The following is a 17,290-nucleotide window of genomic DNA, read 5'->3' on the forward strand; positions in this document are numbered from 1 at the left end:
TGTGCGGTGACGAGCTGCTCTCGGTGCAGCCTCCTCGCTCCTCCTACTTCCTGTCCGCCCGGCCGTGCTGTGATCTCCCGGCGGTCACATCCCCGGAGCCCAGACAAAAGGACGGAGCGCAGGGCCCAGAGCGGAGCAGCATGTCCGAGCGAGGTGAGAGGCGGCCGGGAGTGTGCAGGGGCCGCGGCTCCATCACTGCCTGCAGCACGGGGGGCTGTGCTCTGCACGGAGCACCCGCCATGCAGCCTGACACCCCCCGTCACTGCAGCCTGGTGCCTGTCACCCCATGTTATCCCCGGCATTCCCTGCACATAATGGCGGGGAGGTCTCCCCAGCGGGGTCTGCGCCCCAATACTCTGTTATGTAGCAATGTGGCCGCTGCAGCTGTCCCCAGTATTCAGCGCCCGTAGTGGAGCAGCTCCTCAGTGCCCCTCCGTGAGCGCTGCGCCCCCCGCTGTTCGGTCGCGGCTTCTCCACACTCTGTAGTCTCGTCACCTTGTCTGACGTCTGTCCCCGCCGCCGCCCCCGGACGGGACCCCCTGCCCCCCGCTGTCACCCCTGGCCGCGCCGGCATTTCTCAATTCTTAATAAAGTTTTTCCTTTCACATTTCTAATTTATTTCACATTAAAAATGTTTTGTGTTTTTGCCTTTTATTAACATTATTTTTAGAGTTTACTTTCCTTTTCTCTCTATTTTTCCCTCATGTTACTTTATTTGCTTTGCACTGAGCGGTGCTGCGCTCGCTATTGCTCCTAATATTCCACTCCTCCTTATTTAAAGTCAGCGCCCTGCACCGATGACTGGGGGGCTTACAAGTGGTGGGCGCTCGCTGAGGCTTCTGCCTGGAATGATGCCTGATTAGTGCCCCCCATATACAGCTGCACATCATCGTATCCCCCACAAGGAGATGTGGTGGTCTTAGGGCCTCATTCACATTGCAGAGCACGTGCGGCTCCTTTGCTGGCTGTCCGTTTTCTATCATGTCGGTTGCTGGTTTTCTCCCCTTGTCCAAGTCTATGACGCAGATTTTTTATGTTATTCTGAACTTTTATTTTGCATCATTCAGATTCATTTTTATTTTCACTTGTGTTCTAATTTCAGACTTAATTTCTTCAGAATACAGAAGTTTAGTAGGCTTCTCACGTGCCGTCTCGCATCCTTCGGACCACTTTCTAGATTGTATGTGTTATTTATATTCTCTGTATCGTCTACTTATTATCTTTCTGTTGTATTTTATTACTTTTTTTATCTTTTATTTTTATTTTTTTAATCACTTTTTTTCTTTACTTTTAATTCTGGCTTTGCCCAATTATTTGCCTATTATTTTTTTTTTTTCCTGGGCTGTCAGGTTTGCTCCTGTCTGTTCCTTGGCGGAGGGAGGAGGGTAAGCTTAGGAGATAACTATGCACCCCCCATCCTATTGCAGCAAGTGCTCACAAATGGGGGCATTTATCATAGTTGACAAGTGCCCTACTTTGCAATGCATGACTTTCTTCCCACAGAGTCTGATCAGCAGATAACCCAGGACTCTGCTCCTCCGAGATCATTTACAGTTTGGAGCCTCTGCCTTAGCTGGAGACTAATGGACTCCTCTGTGGGGTGCACTTACTTTGGATTGGGCAGGGAGGAATTCTGGATATATTGTCCATCGGCCTGATAAGGTGCATTAACAGGACGAAGTCAGAATATCTAAGTTCCCCTTTATTTACAGGCCGGTGCTATGATCCCTATGGCCAACTCCACTCTCGCCCCATCCCCCCCATAAAGTGCTTCATTCCCAATGTTTTGTGCCCTCGTCTTTATTATTATGCTGATTGCTGACAACGTCTGTTATCTGCCCTGCAGGATGTCCTGTATCAGTGAGGGGACAGTGATTGACCTGGGGCTCTGCCTCTTGTTGCTTTCTTCTTCAGGTCCATGATGTCTCACTGCATGGTGAGAGGCTGTAGAAGCGGTTCTGGAAGGACGGACATCTCTGTTACATTCCACCCATTCCCAGCAGAGCGGGAGGCTGCGGAGAGGTGGGCGAGTCTGTGCGGGGTCTCTGGGCACAAATGTTCTGAACTGTTGAAGGATCTGGAGCATGGCAGTCATGAGAGCTACCACTTATGTTCTCTACACTTTGAGCAAGAAGCTTTCGAAACGAACTCAGATGACAAAACCCGAAACGTAAATCTGAGACATGGAGCAGAGCCAACACTCTTACTGAGTCCACTGCAGCCCCCCAAGAACAATGCTCAGGTGAGGAAAGACAAGACGCAGATGTATGAAAGGCGAAACCGCTCCAGTACTCGTATTTCAGAGCTTGGAACCTTATACATGCTCAGACTATAATACTGCCCCTATGTACAAGAATATAACTAATATAACACTGCTCCTATGTACAAGAATATAACTACTATAATACTGCCCCTATGTACAAGAATATAACTACTATAATACTGCCCCTATGTACAAGAATATAACTAGTATAATACTGCTCCTATGTACAAGAATATAACTACTATAATACTGCCCCTATGTACAAGAATATAACTACTATAATACTGCTCCTATGTACAAGAATATAACTACTATAATACTGCCCCTATGTACAAGAATATAACTACTATAATACTGCTCCTATGTACAAGAATATAACTACTATAATACTGCCCCCTATGTACAAGAATATAACTACTATAATACTGCCCCCTATGTACAAGAATATAACTACTTTAATACTGCCCCCTATGTACAAGAATATAACTACTATAATACTGCCCCCTATGTACAAGAATATAACTACTATAATACTGCCCCCTATGTACAAGAATATAACTACTATAATACTGCTCCTATGTACAAGAATATAACTACTATAATACTGCCCTCTATGTACAAGAATATAACTACTATAATCCTGCTTTATCACTGCTGTATGTCCTACTAATCCTCCTCACACTGTGTCGGATTCTGCTCCTTCTCCTCTGTCCTGGTCACACATGAGGGCGGTGATGGATGTGGAAGCGATGAGTGATCCTGACGCCTGACTCCATCATTCATCACTGTCAGTTGTCTGCGTCACTCCAATTTCTCATTTCCAGCCATCCCTGACACCCGGCGTGGCCTCCATTAATCATCTCCCTGCTGTCAGCGCTGCGGCCTCCGTTTGCTCTGAGAACAGCTGCGCGGCTCCTCGGACTCTGCGGTCTCCTTTGCCGCACAGAGGCGCCTCCCCCGTATACAGTGCAGGGGGGGTCATTTATTGCATGCTGTTGTGGGTCAGTAGTTTATCAGGAAATCGCTTAACTAGCAATTCCTTAACGTTTCTTAGTCACCTGATGGCGGGGCAGACAGGAGACTCGCTGCCATTTTTATTGCCTGTAGTTTGCTTTTCATTTTTGCGCTTCTCGTGTAGACGACACTTGCTGTATTTTTTTTTTTTTTTTTTTTGAGCCTTGTCTTGTCCTGACTCGTGCAGATGATTGGGGTTGTCCTCCTGCTGGATTGTTAGCAGCGTCGGCCGGGTCCCTTCCTCCCCTCATAAATCATACAGGATCTCGCTCTTCTCTCCGGATCGCGGCTCCCCGCAGTTTCCATGGCAACCACCGGCCAGCCATCTTTTTTCTCTTGGCTGTCACTTGTAGACATGGCTGTCACACGCTCGCCTCTGCTGTGTGACGTCTGGCTGTGAGGATGATGAGTGATCGCCGGCGGGCGTCCTCTGCTGCCCGTAGCCTCCACCTCTGCGGGGAGCTGTATAAGGAGGGCCTCTGCCCTGATGTAATGTGCTTCCTCTTCTCTTCCAGGTTAATACTTCCGTGCCGTCCGCGTGCAGCGCTCAGAGGGAGGCTCGGCCAGCAGCGTCTGCTCGTCCCTCATGCTCCTGTGCTCGGCCCAACGCCCGGACGTCTCATACGGTGCAGGTAAAGGCCGCAGACACCCCGCCATTACCAGGGGGTCCTCCGCCCTGTGGTGAAGGGTCCGCTCTGAGACTCCGTTTACTGCTGCAGTCGGCAGACCGTGGAGCGTCAGCTGATGTCCGCTGCTCGGCTCCTCACGGACCGCATGTGTCACATTGCAGCACAGGAACCACGGTCGTCAGCCCCCAGCCCGGCGTCAGTCAGGTGAGGAGACGCTGCACTGTATATGGGGGGGGTGGAGCGCTGCACTGAGCAGAAGACTGATGGAGGCAGGTGCACAATTTTTAGGTCTCTGTAAGTGCAGCTGGAGCAGAGTCACAGAGCAGCACAGAGGATTTCAGGAGAAGTGTGTTGAGCTGGGCCCTCATTGCGGCACAAAGTATTTCAGAAAAGGAGCATGGTGATAATGGGGGGGAGAAATCATTGCCTGAGAGCGCGGCGCAGGGGAAGAAGTAGGGGCCACAGCAGCGCAGAGGATGTCAGGAGAGGAATGTGCTGATCATGTGAATGGTTACATAATGGAGAGTGCAGAGTATTTCAGCAGATGACGGTGATGCTCCCTCCTTTTTTTTTTTTTTTTTTGTGGGGGGGGTCACAAACTGAGATTCACATGCTGGAAGGTATGGGGCGCCTCATTGGCAGAGAGGAATGTAGAAGCCATTTGATTGGCTTGGAGTTGCGCTGCAGTTACAGGCGCAGCCCATGGAGGAGGGTGGCGCTGTTTCTGGAAAGATTACTGAGCCCTTTCCTTTTCCAGAACATCATAATTTATATCTGCATAATCTTCTGGGATTTGATGACTTCCATTATCCCACAGATTGTTCTCAATTTTCGTGAAGGAGCAAAGCGTCTTGCGCTGGATAATGTGTCCACAGAGAGCGCCCCCCAATGTCGGGGAGGAAGCCACTGTCAGCAGAGCGTAGTCAAGCAGGTGAGCGGTCCTGATGGGCGTCACTGGTGATGGGATGGTAGTACTGCCCGGTGGAGCAGGGCCGTACGTTCTTGCCCGTATTGTGGCCGCTGTTCCCGTCCTGTCGGCCGCTCTCGAGTCCCAGTCTCGCTGCCTCATACACCACTTTCACGCTGTTATTTCAGATCCTGAAATCTACACTGGAGATAATATGGCCACGTACAGTTGTGTGATGGTTTCTCCAGTGGGGTTGGGGGGACATGCTTAGTGACGTCCTGCCCATTCTCTCTACCAGGTTGTTCTCATCCTCCTGGATCGCCCTCATGAATCGGCCGCATGTTCTTCATCCTCTCAGGAATCTGCCCTCACTATAAGCGCCAGCACCCAAACTGAAGGAAGATCCACGCCCAGTGCCCCGGTCCATACAGAGAGACCAGTCCACGTGAGCACACAGACCACTACGAGCACTGGGGAATCCCCCGAACCGATGGAGGGTGTCCCAACAACCAGCGAGGACAGCCGCAGCCCGCGGGAGCAGATCTGTCCATCCAGTGATCGGGCCCCCTACATACCAGACACGCCAACCGTACCGCCCTGCCCAGAGCGGAGCACCCAGGATGGTGTGAGCGGAGCACAAGCTGACATGGATTATCTGCCCCCTGTCCTAAATGAGCTCCAGGGAGCCCCCGAAAGCCTGGCCCAAGAAGATGGCTCTAATGTGGACTCACAGGCTCAGGTAACTGGGGCACCGCCATATCCTGTTGTGACGTCATTAGAGACTAAACTACCGCACTTTAGTGACTTCGTCAGGGGCTAAACTACCACGGCGTGGCATCGTCGTCAGGGGCAGTTTTTTTTTTTGTTTTTTTTTATTTTTTTAGTGATTTTTAAGTCTGACATTTTTTACTTTTGTGGTTTGATAATCATCGTATTGAAGATCCCTGATTGCTGACAGTGAATAGGACTATTCTGGTTCAGGTAAAATATGGATATCCTGTTCACACAGCTGAGGATTTGTGACCGTGTGTAACTGTGGGTAAATCTGTATGCGCCAATGCATTATAAGCACAGACGTCTGCTGTACAGGGCTCCAGGCTTAAAGGGGTAATCCTGCTCCGCTCCCTCATCAGGGGTTAACGGAGGTCGCTGATGTCATGTCTACACATCTTGCTCACATATGACAGGTGCAAGATGCCAGGTGCTGACGAGTGTATGGCGTCTGATGTTTGCAGCCATTGCAGTCTACCTCCCAATACAAAAGTAACTGGATTCACGTTGTTATAACTAGTGATGAGCGAGTATACTCACTATTCGGGTCTCCCTGAGCATGCTCGGGTGTCCGAGTATTTGGGCGTGCTCGGAGATTTAGTTTTCGTCGTCTCAGCTACATGATTTGAGGCTGCTAGACAGCTTGAATACATGTGCGGAATGCCTGTTTATTAGGGAAATCCCACATGTATTCAGCCTGTCTACAAGTCGCCAATCATGCAGCTGAGATGCCGAAAACTAAATCTCTGAGCACGCCAAAATACTCGGAGGACACTCGAGCAACGATGCTTTTCGCCCATCACTAATTACAACCCCTCTGCTGTGTGAGCAGGACTAGGATAAGTTTTCATCGTTTCACTGACAGCAAGTATATGGTAAGGAACAGACCCTTAATCTATTAGGAAGTTGCACAACTTTTTGTTTGTATATCTTTGCATCCTACATGTAGATTGATGACCTCCGATACTTCCCCTTTATGACATTTCTGCCTCTTCTACTGATGAAATTATTATATCTCTGTATTACCAGATTGCTGATGACCAAGCACCAAAGCATCTCAGGAAATGTGAGCTAAGACCAGAGACCCCCTCACAGCCCCCGGTGTCTCCTCACAGCCAGCCAAACTGCAGACCGTTCTGTATAGATCCCTCTATAAACCAGGTGAAGTACTACTGCCACTATGTACATGAATATAACTACTATAATACTGCCACTATGTACATGAATATAACTACTATAATACTGCTCCAATGTACAAGAATAAAACTACTATAATACTGCTCCAATGTACAAGAATAAAACTACTATAATACTGCTCCAATGTACAAGAATATAACTACTATAATACTGCTCCAATGTACAAGGATATAACTACTATAATACTGCCCACTATGTACAAGGATATAACTACTAGAATACTGCCCACTATGTACAAGGATATAACTGCTATTATACCGCCCCTAGATTATAGTTGCTCGTTACAATCGCATATTGTTTTGCCGCTTCCCTTTGTACGGTACATACCCTGTATATACTCGTGTATAAGTCGAGATTTTCAGCCCATTTTTTGGGGCTGAAAGTCCCCCTCTCGGCTTATACACGAGTCATATACCGGGGATTGGCCGGGGAAGGGGGAGCGGGGGTGTCAGATCATACTCACCCTTCTCTGCAGCTCCCCTGCTTGTTCCATGTTTGTCGGCGCTGCTCTCTTCCTGCTTCAGCTGTCAAATGGCACCCGCTCATTAAATATGCGCATATTTAATGAGCGGGTACCACGTGACCGCTGAACCAGGAAGAGAGCAGCGCCGACATACATGGAACAAGCAGAGGAGCTGCAGAGACAAGCGTCAGGACCCGGTGAGTAGGAACGGGGGGGAGGCATATTCACCTGTCCCTGCGCTCTGCTGTCTTGCTTCCTCTGCAGTGACATTTAGGTCAGAGAGCGCTATCGCTCTCTGCCTGCACAGTCACTGCAGAGCGCAACGCTGATGAGTAGGGGGCAGCAACGGAGGTGAGTATGCGGTGTTTTTTTTTTTTTTTTTTGTAAGGGAGTCAGGGGCCACTCGCTGTGCAGCATAACAGGGGCCACTCGCTGTGCAGCATAACAGGGGCCACTCGCTGTGCAGCATAACAGGGGCCACTCGCTGTGCAGCATAACAGGGGCCACTCGCTGTGCAGCATAACAGGGGCCACTCGCTGTGCAGCATAACAGGGGCCACTCGCTGTGCAGCATAACAGGGGCCACTCGCTGTGCAGCATAACAGGGGCCACTCGCTGTGCAGCATAACAGGGGCCACTCGCTGTGCAGCATAACAGGGGCCACTCGCTGTGCAGCATAACAGGGGCCACTCGCTGTGCAGCATAACAGGGGCCACTCGCTGTGCAGCATAACAGGGGCCACTCGCTGTGCAGCATAACAGGGGCCACTCACTGTGCACCCTCGGCTTATACACGAGTCAATAAGTTTTCCCAGTTTTTTTGTGGCAAAATTAGGGGAGTCGGCTTATACTCGAGTATATACGGTATATGCTTTCTGCGGTAGTTTGTGTGTTGATCTCTTCTCTCTGTGCTCAGTGTGTTGGGGATTTGCTGGAGCAGTGTACTGTGCCGCTTCCTCCATGTGTCTCTGCTGCCTCCTCTTCCTCTCGATGTCCCTGTATCTCAGCCCAGCACCGTGTCAAGCAGGTGGGTGCAGATTTTGTCCCTTTATATAGATATTTGCTCCCTGGCTGAAGATTCAATATGTTTTTCTCTTTTTAGATTGTAGTGAATTTTGTGGAGCCGGATATCGCGGCAGGGAATGAAGACGTCCCCGCACCCTGCACGTCTCGTGACTTATCACCTCCTGTCGTCACTTCCCAACAGCACCAGGAGACGCAGGTAGGTCCTAATCTTCTAATGCCTATTACCTGCTGCTTTTTGATCTGACGCCAGCGCTGGGCATAATTTTCCCTTCATCCCATGAGTCTTCTATAGACTGTGAATGCAGCGGTGGTCCTATGTGTGCACTTCTCTTTTGTTCACTGTGACGACAAACGAGGGTCCCAGCGGTCGGACCCCTTTTATCTATCCCTTTATTGATTTACCACCTGCTCTTGTGTTGCACGTTGTGTGCCTTCTCGTCATCTGCTGCTCACATGGATTCATGGCGTTTTTGTCTTTCCAGACCCAGGATTGGTTTCTGCTGCCACAAAGAGCAAAAGAAAATCCAAAGAGTCCGTCGCCAAGACCTCCAAAGAGTCGCAGCTGCCCCCCGGTACTGAACCCCTGTACTGCTCCAATATGTCAGGTGATGCACTCTTCAGGTTATTGGTGGAGCTATGCACAGATCTGTGTCCTAAGGATTAACCCATTAATGGCCTGTATTCCTGCACAGGAGGGAGAGAGCGGTCCGGTCGACCCTCAGGACATCGGCGTCTGCCTGGAGAATAAGGTACTGCAGATCTTCCCCGTGTAATCATTCTGCAGGCAGTAATAATGCCCCGGAGATTGTGAACTATTTGGGTAGAAGTCTGCTACTTATTCCAGGCTTTTAAGTTGCTTAAACAGCAATTCCTAATATATTGCAAATCGTTGCTGATAGGAAGTGTCCTATTTTATTACCGAGAACACTCTGTCCTGCTGCATTTGCATTGTGCCATCATCACTTCTGCAGATACTAACACTTGTGATATTTGTCGTTGCCTTTTAACCAATTTCCCGTAAGTGTACACTGGCTTTGTTGGGAAGTCACATAAATAGCCATTCAAATGTTACTATTTTAGGGGTTTGTGCTCTTTTTCTCGCCTTATTTTTTTTCCCTGACCTCTTCCACTATGTTTGCCATTCAGGTCACATTTGAAGATGTCGCCATATATTTCTCGAAGGAAGAATGGGAATTGCTTGGGGACGCGGATAAGAGCATGTACAGGGCGGTGATGTCTGATAATTGCCAGTTTCTGATCTCCCTTGGTAAGTCGCTGCGGCCATTGCTGGCCAATGTGCCCCATGTCATCCTATCCGTTCTGCTGGTCCTCATAGTTTGTTTCCTTGCCCCAGGGCTCCTGCAGGAGAAACCTGACCTAGTGTTACAGATTGAGAACCACGAGGAGAATCTGTGGGTAAATCTGGGATCCCCCAGAAGGATCTGTCTGTACGGTGAGTGCATTGATGGATAATACAGTTTTCACCATTTACAAGATCTCTGCTTGGTGTCAGTAAGTGGAAACCTTTCTAGTTTACAGTTCAGAGACTGTAAGGCTATGTGCCCACGTGGCTTTTTTGAAGCAGAACATTCCTGAGCTGTAACACACACCCTCTTCCCGGGAAAACGCATGCGTTTTATGAAGCGCTTTTGTTAAGCGTTTTCCCACGCGTTTTTGCAATACAATTGTATATATGCGGAAACGCACGCGTTTCCGCAAAATTAATGAACGTGCTGCGTTTTTTTCCGCGAAGCGTTTCCGCAGCGGAAAAAAACGCACCATTAGCACAACATGTGCGGATTCAGTTATGATTACATGGGATGCTTTTCTTAAGCGTTTCCGTGGCAGATACCCGCGTCTAAAAGTGCTGCGGAAACGCGTAAGAAAAGCATCTAATGTAATAGAATGGAAAACGCACATGTTGTGCTAATGGTGCGGTTTTTTCCGCTGCGGAAACGCTTAGCGGAAAAAACTCAGCATGTTCATTAATTGTGCGGAATCGCATGCGATTCTGCATACATACACTGTAATTGCAAAAACTCATAGGAAAACACATGTCAAAACGCTTGACTATCGTGTCAAAAACGCGTGTCAAAAAACACATGCATTTTCCCTGGCAAGAGCATGCATTTCTGCTCAGGAAAAAAACGCTTGAAAAACACTACGTGGGCACACAGCCTAAAGCTTTGTATTCTGTGTCAGGCTGGTACAATTATTGGTATAGGTCAGGTATATATATGTTGGGTCATATATGCAGCTTCACATAATTCTTATTTTTACCTAAAACCAGAGAACCCTTTTTAGTTTAGTGAACAGACTCTGCTTTCTTCTATTAGAAGAGGATCCTCCGTGTGTCCTGGACCTGGATATGGATGGGGTCTGCACGTCGGCGAAGGATAATGGGGACACTTCGCCCTGTACTGGAAGAGGTGAGATGTTTGGAGCCTTTCTTGCCGCAGATGTGTGACATGGGCTCATCACCTCCTTGTCCTGTCACCATCACTACACTATTGCTTTCTGTTCTTCAGAGTCTGCTGAGAGTAGTAGTCACCTCGGCGCCTTGATGCGTCTCGTTAATGAGATTCCAGGTTTCCTCTTGGGCAGCTCAGTCACTGATGGAAGCAGCTCTCCGGCCTGCAGCACAGAGGGTCCCGGGAGCAGCCGGCCGCTGCTGGAAGGTGAGACAGTCACCATGTTCTGTACATAGAGATTTTTTGTGTCTTTAAGATGGAAAGGTTGGATTGCAGTTGGTGTTTTCGCTGTAAAATCCAACTGTGGGAAACCTGATGGCCACAGATTCAACATTACCAAAAAAAAAGTGTAAAAAAAACATGGTTTGTTGTCCAAGACTCTACGGCTTCTGCCGATGCTGCTACGTCATGAAGGGGTAAATAACCGTGCTTTATTCTGGGGTTGCGCAGAGGATTTTTCTTGCAGCACCTTCTGAAATGTGTTTTCTAATTTGTGGATCTTATTAATTTAGTTAAAACGGAGGATCGTACGCCGGCTTGTTCTCCAGCTTCTTCCCACGCTCCGGTGAGCGAGACCACAGAAGTCATACCTTGTCTGGGGACGCACAAGCGGATGGAGCAGACTAATGGCAAAATCGTGACCAAAGCAGAGAAAAGTAAGTGTCATAGGCGTGGGGGATATGTAGTAATCCTGACCATTGTGCCCGGGATGACTGATGTACTGCTTCTCTTCCAGCAGAGGTCGCTGTGAGTCAGTCTTCCAGGTACAGCATGCCTGTCACTCATCTGTCCATGTCACCGACCTGTATCAAGAGTGACCCATGTGCCAGCACCGGGGACAGGCTGCGGATCAAACAAGGTGACGGCTGCCGACGTACAGGGGCACTTTTATCAAAATTCTCAGTTTGCAGACAGATTTCCAATATCAGAAATAGCATAAAGTTTTTCACGCTTTTGTAAAATGCACAGAATTGTCCTTTATGTTTATGACCCAATGCTGTGTCTAATATCATGTCCTCACTATATCTGAAACTGAACCTGTCAAAGACTGAACTCCTGGTGTTTCCTCCCGCTACTAATGTACCTATACCCGACATTGCTATTTCTGTGTGTGGTTCCACTATTACTCCCCAGCAACATGCCCGCTGTCTTGGGGTCATACTTGATTCCGAGCTTTCCTTTGCTTGATTCCGAGCTTTCCTTTGCCCCCCACATTCGATCACTGGCTCGCTCTTGTCATCTGCACCTCAAAAACATTTCTAGAATTCGACCTTTTCTTACTTTTGACTCTGCAAAAACTCTTACTGTTTCTCTTATTCATTCTCGTCTCGACTATTGTAACTCTCTTCTAATCGGTCTCCCTCTTACCAAACTCTCCCCTCTCCAATCTGTCTTGAATGCTGCAGCCAGGATCATATTCCTCACCAATCGTTACACCGATGCCTCTACCTTGTGCCAGTCATTACACTGGCTACCCATCCACTCCAGAATCCAGTACAAACTTATTACCCTCACCCACAAAGCCCTCCATGGCTCAGCACCACCCTATATCTCCTCCCTTGTTTCAGTATACCACCCTACCCGCGCCCTCCGTTCTGCTGATGACCTGAGGTTAGCATCCTCAATAATCAGAACCTCCCACTCCCGTCTCCAAGACTTTACACGTGCCGCGCCAATTCTTTGGAATGCACTTCCCACGTCAATACGATTAGTCCCCAATCCCCACAATTTTAAGCGTGTCCTGAAAACGCATTTATTCAGACTGGCCTATCGCCTCAACACATTAACCTAACCTATCCCTGTGTGGCACAGCCAAAAGTTTTACCATAACCAGGTTCCCAGCATCATGTTCCCACATGCTTTATGCATCCATTAGCCCTCTGTGTCTGTACTGTCACACACTTAACATTATGGCTGGTCCATACAATCAGGGCAACTGTTACCACTCACCTTTCGTGTCTCCCTCTTTCCTCATAGACTGTAAGCTTGCGAGCAGGGCCCTCTCCTCTTATTTGTTATAATCTACTGTATGTGATTATTGTTATGCTGTAATGTCTATTGTCTGTACAAATCCCCTCTGAAATGTAAAGTGCTGCGGAATATGTCGGCGCTATAAAAATAAAATTTATTATTATTATTATTATTATTACCCGTTATCTGTGGACGGATTATAGAAATTTCCTGTATCCATTCCCACAGAAGAGTTTCCAACAGCCTGCAGTCCGGCTCACCCCGTGACTGGACCACAGAAACAGATCTTTCCTGTGAAGCCCAATGTTTCCCATTTTCCAAAAATTCCCCTGTACAGTCCTGTCCCCCGAGACTGTCTGATTCCTGACCATGTCCGGAGACCCGGCTCTGGAGGTGAGCGCGCCAGGTTCACAGTGCTGTCTGTAGAAATTGGGGCAATGACGTCAACCTCGCTGACTCGTTAGCAAACGTACGGCCGTTGCGTCATGTTGACCCCGCTCAATCTTCTGAATGGCTGTGAAGAGTCGCAAAGCTGAGAAAAGACCAAAACTATTCACTAATATATTCTACCCTTTTGATCATCAACAGGTGGGTCGTCGCTGAGTCGCTCAACAGCTGCCTCCCCCAGAAACCCGAGTGTTTCCCCAAATCATGGAGCAAACTGCACTGGCCTGGGGGAGCTGAAAATAAAAATAAAACAAGGTCTGTATTTTATGTTCCACTAAGCATCATCCTAGGGAATTGTAATTTATATAGTTCCCTGATATCGCTAAAACAAATGTCCATGTTATAGTACTGATCCTCAGTTACGGTACATCCTGTATTATACTCCAGAGCTGCACTCACTATTCTGCTGGTGCAGTCACTGTGTACATACATTACATTACTGATCCTGAGTTATATCCTGTATTATACTCCAGAGCTGCACTCACTATTCTGCTGGGGCAGTCACTGTGCACATACATTACATTACTGATCCTGAGTTACAGTGCATCCTGTATTATACTCCAGAGCTGCACTCACTATTCTGCTGGTGCAGTCACTGTGTACATACATTACATTACTGATCCTGAGTTACATCCTGTATTATACTCCAGAGCTGCACTCACTATTCTGCTGCTGCAGTCACTGTGTACATACATTACATTACTGATCCTGAGTTACATCCTGTTTTATACTCCAGAGCTACACTCACTATTCTGCTGGTGCAGTCACTGTGTACATACATTACATTACTGATCCTGAGTTACATCCTGTATTATACTCCAGAGCTGCACTCACTATTCTGCTGCTGCAGTCACTGTGTACATACATTACATTACTGATCCTGAGTTACATCCTGTATTATACCCCAGAGCTGCACTCACTATTCTGCTGGTGCAGTCACTGTGTACATACATTACATTACTGATCCTGAGTTACATCCTGTATTATACCCCAGAGCTGCACTCACTATTCTGCTGGTGCAGTCGCTGTGTACATACATTACATTACTGATCCTGAGTTACATCCTGTATTATACCCCAGAGCTGCACTCACTATTCTGCTGGTGCAGTCACTGTGTACATACATTACATTACTGATCCTGAGTTACCTCTTGTATTATACCCCAGAGCTGCACTCACTATTCTGCTGGTGCAGTCACTGTGTACATACATTACATTACTGATCCTGAGTTACATCCTGTATTATACTCCAGAGCTGTGCTCACTATTCTGCACTGTATGCCATGGTGATGTGAGTAGAAATCACTCACTGACAGACGTTTTTTCCTATTGCAGAGGATTCTGGGAGTGACAGAGACTTGTCAGAGTCCTCGGTTTATGGCAGGAAGGTCCACCATCCCCCGGGCTTTTCCACAGAGCGAGAGCACTGGCATGTGGCTGCTTCCCCCCTGAGATCCCCGTCAGGTAATGTGGCGCTTGTCCTGGTCCCTTTCTGCATTCTATGGGCCTGTTGCGCTGTGTGTTGGGGTCTCCACCTCCCGACTCATCAGACCCCTGAACCTCGGCTGTCTTTCCACTACAGTTCTGCGGTTGTTGTCTTGGCTCCGCTGCATTGTCTGTCGGAGTCTGAGGTCGTCTGAAATCCTCTTGCCTTCTCAGATGCGCTATGCGGCTGTACTGACTTTTTCTTTTTATATGCAGACACCCCCCTGGGCAGCTCCCCATTGCACAGACTGGTGAACTGCTTGAAGGAGATCTCTGCCGTCCGCCCGCGTCTTTACAACAGCACATGGTCCGCCTCACGATGGGGCGCAGGTAACTTTACTGCAGCGCTGTGAAATATGGAGGGAAGCCCCCAGTAGTCCTTGACACAGAGGTCTCCTCTTTTCCTGTTTATTCTGCTACTACAGAAGCCTCAGCCAGTTCCCCCCGAGACCTCCCGATACCTGCGCCTCCGCCCAATCCCTTCACTGTAGCAGTCACCAATGGAGCGGCCCAGCTGAGGGGCGTAGAGCCCAGGACATCAGACGGTCAGAATACCGGAGCGGGCAGAAATGGTGAGGAGCTGGGGGTGAGTCCACGGTGGGCACTGGGTTACTGCTTATATCTGGTACTGACATATGTACCGTCATTGCTCCAGAGCCGCACATGGGCCCTGTCCCTCTGTCCACCCTGGGGAAGTGCCTGGAGAAGATCCATTCCCGTATGTCCAGTGGTGGATCCCACAGCAGTGAGGAGTCCCGGAGGGCAGGACTGGGAGTGAAGAGGACCCACTCTGATGGTAAGCTGGCTGTAATCCCGGGCGTCCTGTGGAAGAACACTGTACCGGGTGCGGCTGCACTCAGGAAACATTGAGGAGAGGTCACCAAACTGCACAAACCCCCTCTGGCCATTTGAGAAGGGTCCTGATTAATCCCCCCTGGTCTCCCCATGCATCGCCCGCGCTCTTCTCATTATCCTCTCTACATTTCAGATCCGTCTAAGACAGCAGAGCTGCAAGGGGGTGTAAAGCGGCCCGCTCTAGAAGTGTCCGGCCCCTCCCGGGTTGTCAGCGGTTGTTCTAGCCATCGTGATTTGTGGAGACCCCCAGAGGAGCTGCCCAGGACCCCCAGTGAGGGTGAGTGTTGACCCTGAAGTGTTGTTGCACTTCCATTTGTTTGTTCCCTTTCATCTAAGAGCCAGAACCTTTTTTTTATTTTTCCATCCCCGCGGCCGTATGGCGCCTGTTTTATGTGCAGCAAATTGTCGTTTTGCGTGAACCATTAATTTACCAAATATTATACTGAAAAACTGGAGAAAAAAATCTAAGTGCTATGAAATACTGAAGAAAAAAAAATACAGCGCCTTTGTGTATTTGTTTTTTGGGTTTTCCTTTTACGGCGTTATTTGTGTGCTAAAAGTGACCGTGAAACCTGACTCCCGGTCGGTACGATCACGGCGAGGCCGGGCGTGCATTGTGTGTTTTACGTGTGACTGGGTATAAAACCTACAGAAACTTATTTAAAAAAATAAAATAACTACATTTTCTTTGATTCCCAGTCTTGATTATCGTAACCCTTGTATTCTTCCATCGTTGGCGCTGCGGCACGGCTTCTTTTTGCATGTTGCGTTGTTTTCGTCGGTACCGTTTTGGGCTTATCTATGATGTTTTGAGTATTTTTAGCAGAATGAAATGTGATTATTTCTTTTAGATTTGGATCAGAGACAAAGGGGGGGGGTCACATGTTTTATTTTATGTTTATGTTCTTGCTATGTTTCACTTGATGTTGGATTACTTGTACGGTTTAGTTAAGTCAGTATTGCAGTATATAGTAATAAGTACCATCTCCAGTAAAGTTCAGCCAGTGGGGAAGCTTCACCGACACACCAAGATGGCGGCAATGGAGACCTTCAATGGGTCCTTGACTTCCATGGCAAACCATCAACAACCCACAATTGTCAGAACGCCCGCCCCCCTGGGATGGCGCCACTTTAAGGGGGTCGTTCATTGTTAGGGCAAAACTTTGCAGACTGCCGGATCACATTAGTATGTGGTGCACACACTCGCCGTTCCCTGATATTCCCCTGTTAGTGGACAGTCAAGTGATCTCTGCGATTTGCACCCCTTCGGTCATACATGGGCCGGTCTCATCCGGCTTCTCTCACTTCTCTTCTATCAAGAAAAGCTGAAGGCATCTACTTGACCCATGGGAATTGTAACCCCGCACGCTGTCCCTTTCCAGTCTGCAGTCACATAGTGATTGCAGGCTTTTGGCCCAGGCCTGGACAATCCCTTTAAATGCACAGGAACTGTTAGTGCTTGGCTGCTAGAGGCCGATGTATGGAGCGGGAAGGGTAAATACGGAAGGTTACAACCTGGTATAGTGAACGCTCTGGGGTCTTTGGGGCAAAGCTGCATACAGCCCCCTGCTCTGGACCCCCAACAGGACCAGACATACAAGCTTCAGCTCCATCATGGAGATGCTATAAATGTATAACTCTCATCATCCAGATCAACCTGTTGGAAACTCCCATTTGATGAGCGTCATGAACTGCGTGTTAAAGGTCCCCAGGCGCCGGCTCAGCCCCTCCATACATGTCACGTCCCCCGCAGACTCAGGCCGCTCCAGTGCACAAGGTACCTGCAGAGACCCG

At 48.5% G+C, this 17,290-nt stretch overlaps 1 protein-coding gene across 7 annotated transcripts in view; it reads left to right on the plus strand.

The window, feature by feature from the left end:
• Window positions 1-17,290, plus strand: part of LOC141054058 (uncharacterized) — a 42,902-nt gene continuing 25,612 nt past the window's right edge. For 2 of the 7 annotated variants that reach the window (XM_073551230.1, XM_073551231.1), the window contains exons 1-24: window positions 1-153; window positions 1,915-2,242; window positions 3,793-4,110; window positions 4,724-4,837; window positions 5,112-5,552; window positions 6,614-6,745; window positions 8,159-8,269; window positions 8,345-8,464; window positions 8,751-8,873; window positions 8,961-9,017; window positions 9,415-9,535; window positions 9,623-9,721; window positions 10,605-10,697; window positions 10,797-10,946; window positions 11,252-11,395; window positions 11,476-11,598; window positions 12,939-13,103; window positions 13,299-13,412; window positions 14,492-14,620; window positions 14,858-14,971; window positions 15,067-15,213; window positions 15,297-15,437; window positions 15,630-15,773; window positions 17,148-17,273. In XM_073551230.1, the coding sequence (XP_073407331.1) occupies window positions 1,919-2,242; window positions 3,793-4,110; window positions 4,724-4,837; window positions 5,112-5,552; window positions 6,614-6,745; window positions 8,159-8,269; window positions 8,345-8,464; window positions 8,751-8,873; window positions 8,961-9,017; window positions 9,415-9,535; window positions 9,623-9,721; window positions 10,605-10,697; window positions 10,797-10,946; window positions 11,252-11,395; window positions 11,476-11,598; window positions 12,939-13,103; window positions 13,299-13,412; window positions 14,492-14,620; window positions 14,858-14,971; window positions 15,067-15,213; window positions 15,297-15,437; window positions 15,630-15,773; window positions 17,148-17,273 (3,550 nt within the window). In that variant the 5' untranslated portion in view covers window positions 1-153; window positions 1,915-1,918. The remainder of the gene's footprint in view (window positions 154-1,914; window positions 2,243-3,792; window positions 4,111-4,723; window positions 4,838-5,111; window positions 5,553-6,613; window positions 6,746-8,158; window positions 8,270-8,344; window positions 8,465-8,750; window positions 8,874-8,960; window positions 9,018-9,414; window positions 9,536-9,622; window positions 9,722-10,604; window positions 10,698-10,796; window positions 10,947-11,251; window positions 11,396-11,475; window positions 11,599-12,938; window positions 13,104-13,298; window positions 13,413-14,491; window positions 14,621-14,857; window positions 14,972-15,066; window positions 15,214-15,296; window positions 15,438-15,629; window positions 15,774-17,147; window positions 17,274-17,290) is intronic. The other 5 variants (XM_073551233.1, XM_073551232.1, XM_073551236.1 and 2 more) reach the window with 5 other exon arrangements.

The sequence above is a fragment of the Dendrobates tinctorius genome, unplaced genomic scaffold (assembly GCF_039654945.1).
Source record: "Dendrobates tinctorius isolate UK_male_01 unplaced genomic scaffold, ASM3965494v1 ptg000173l, whole genome shotgun sequence".
NCBI lineage: Eukaryota > Metazoa > Chordata > Amphibia > Anura > Dendrobatidae > Dendrobates > Dendrobates tinctorius.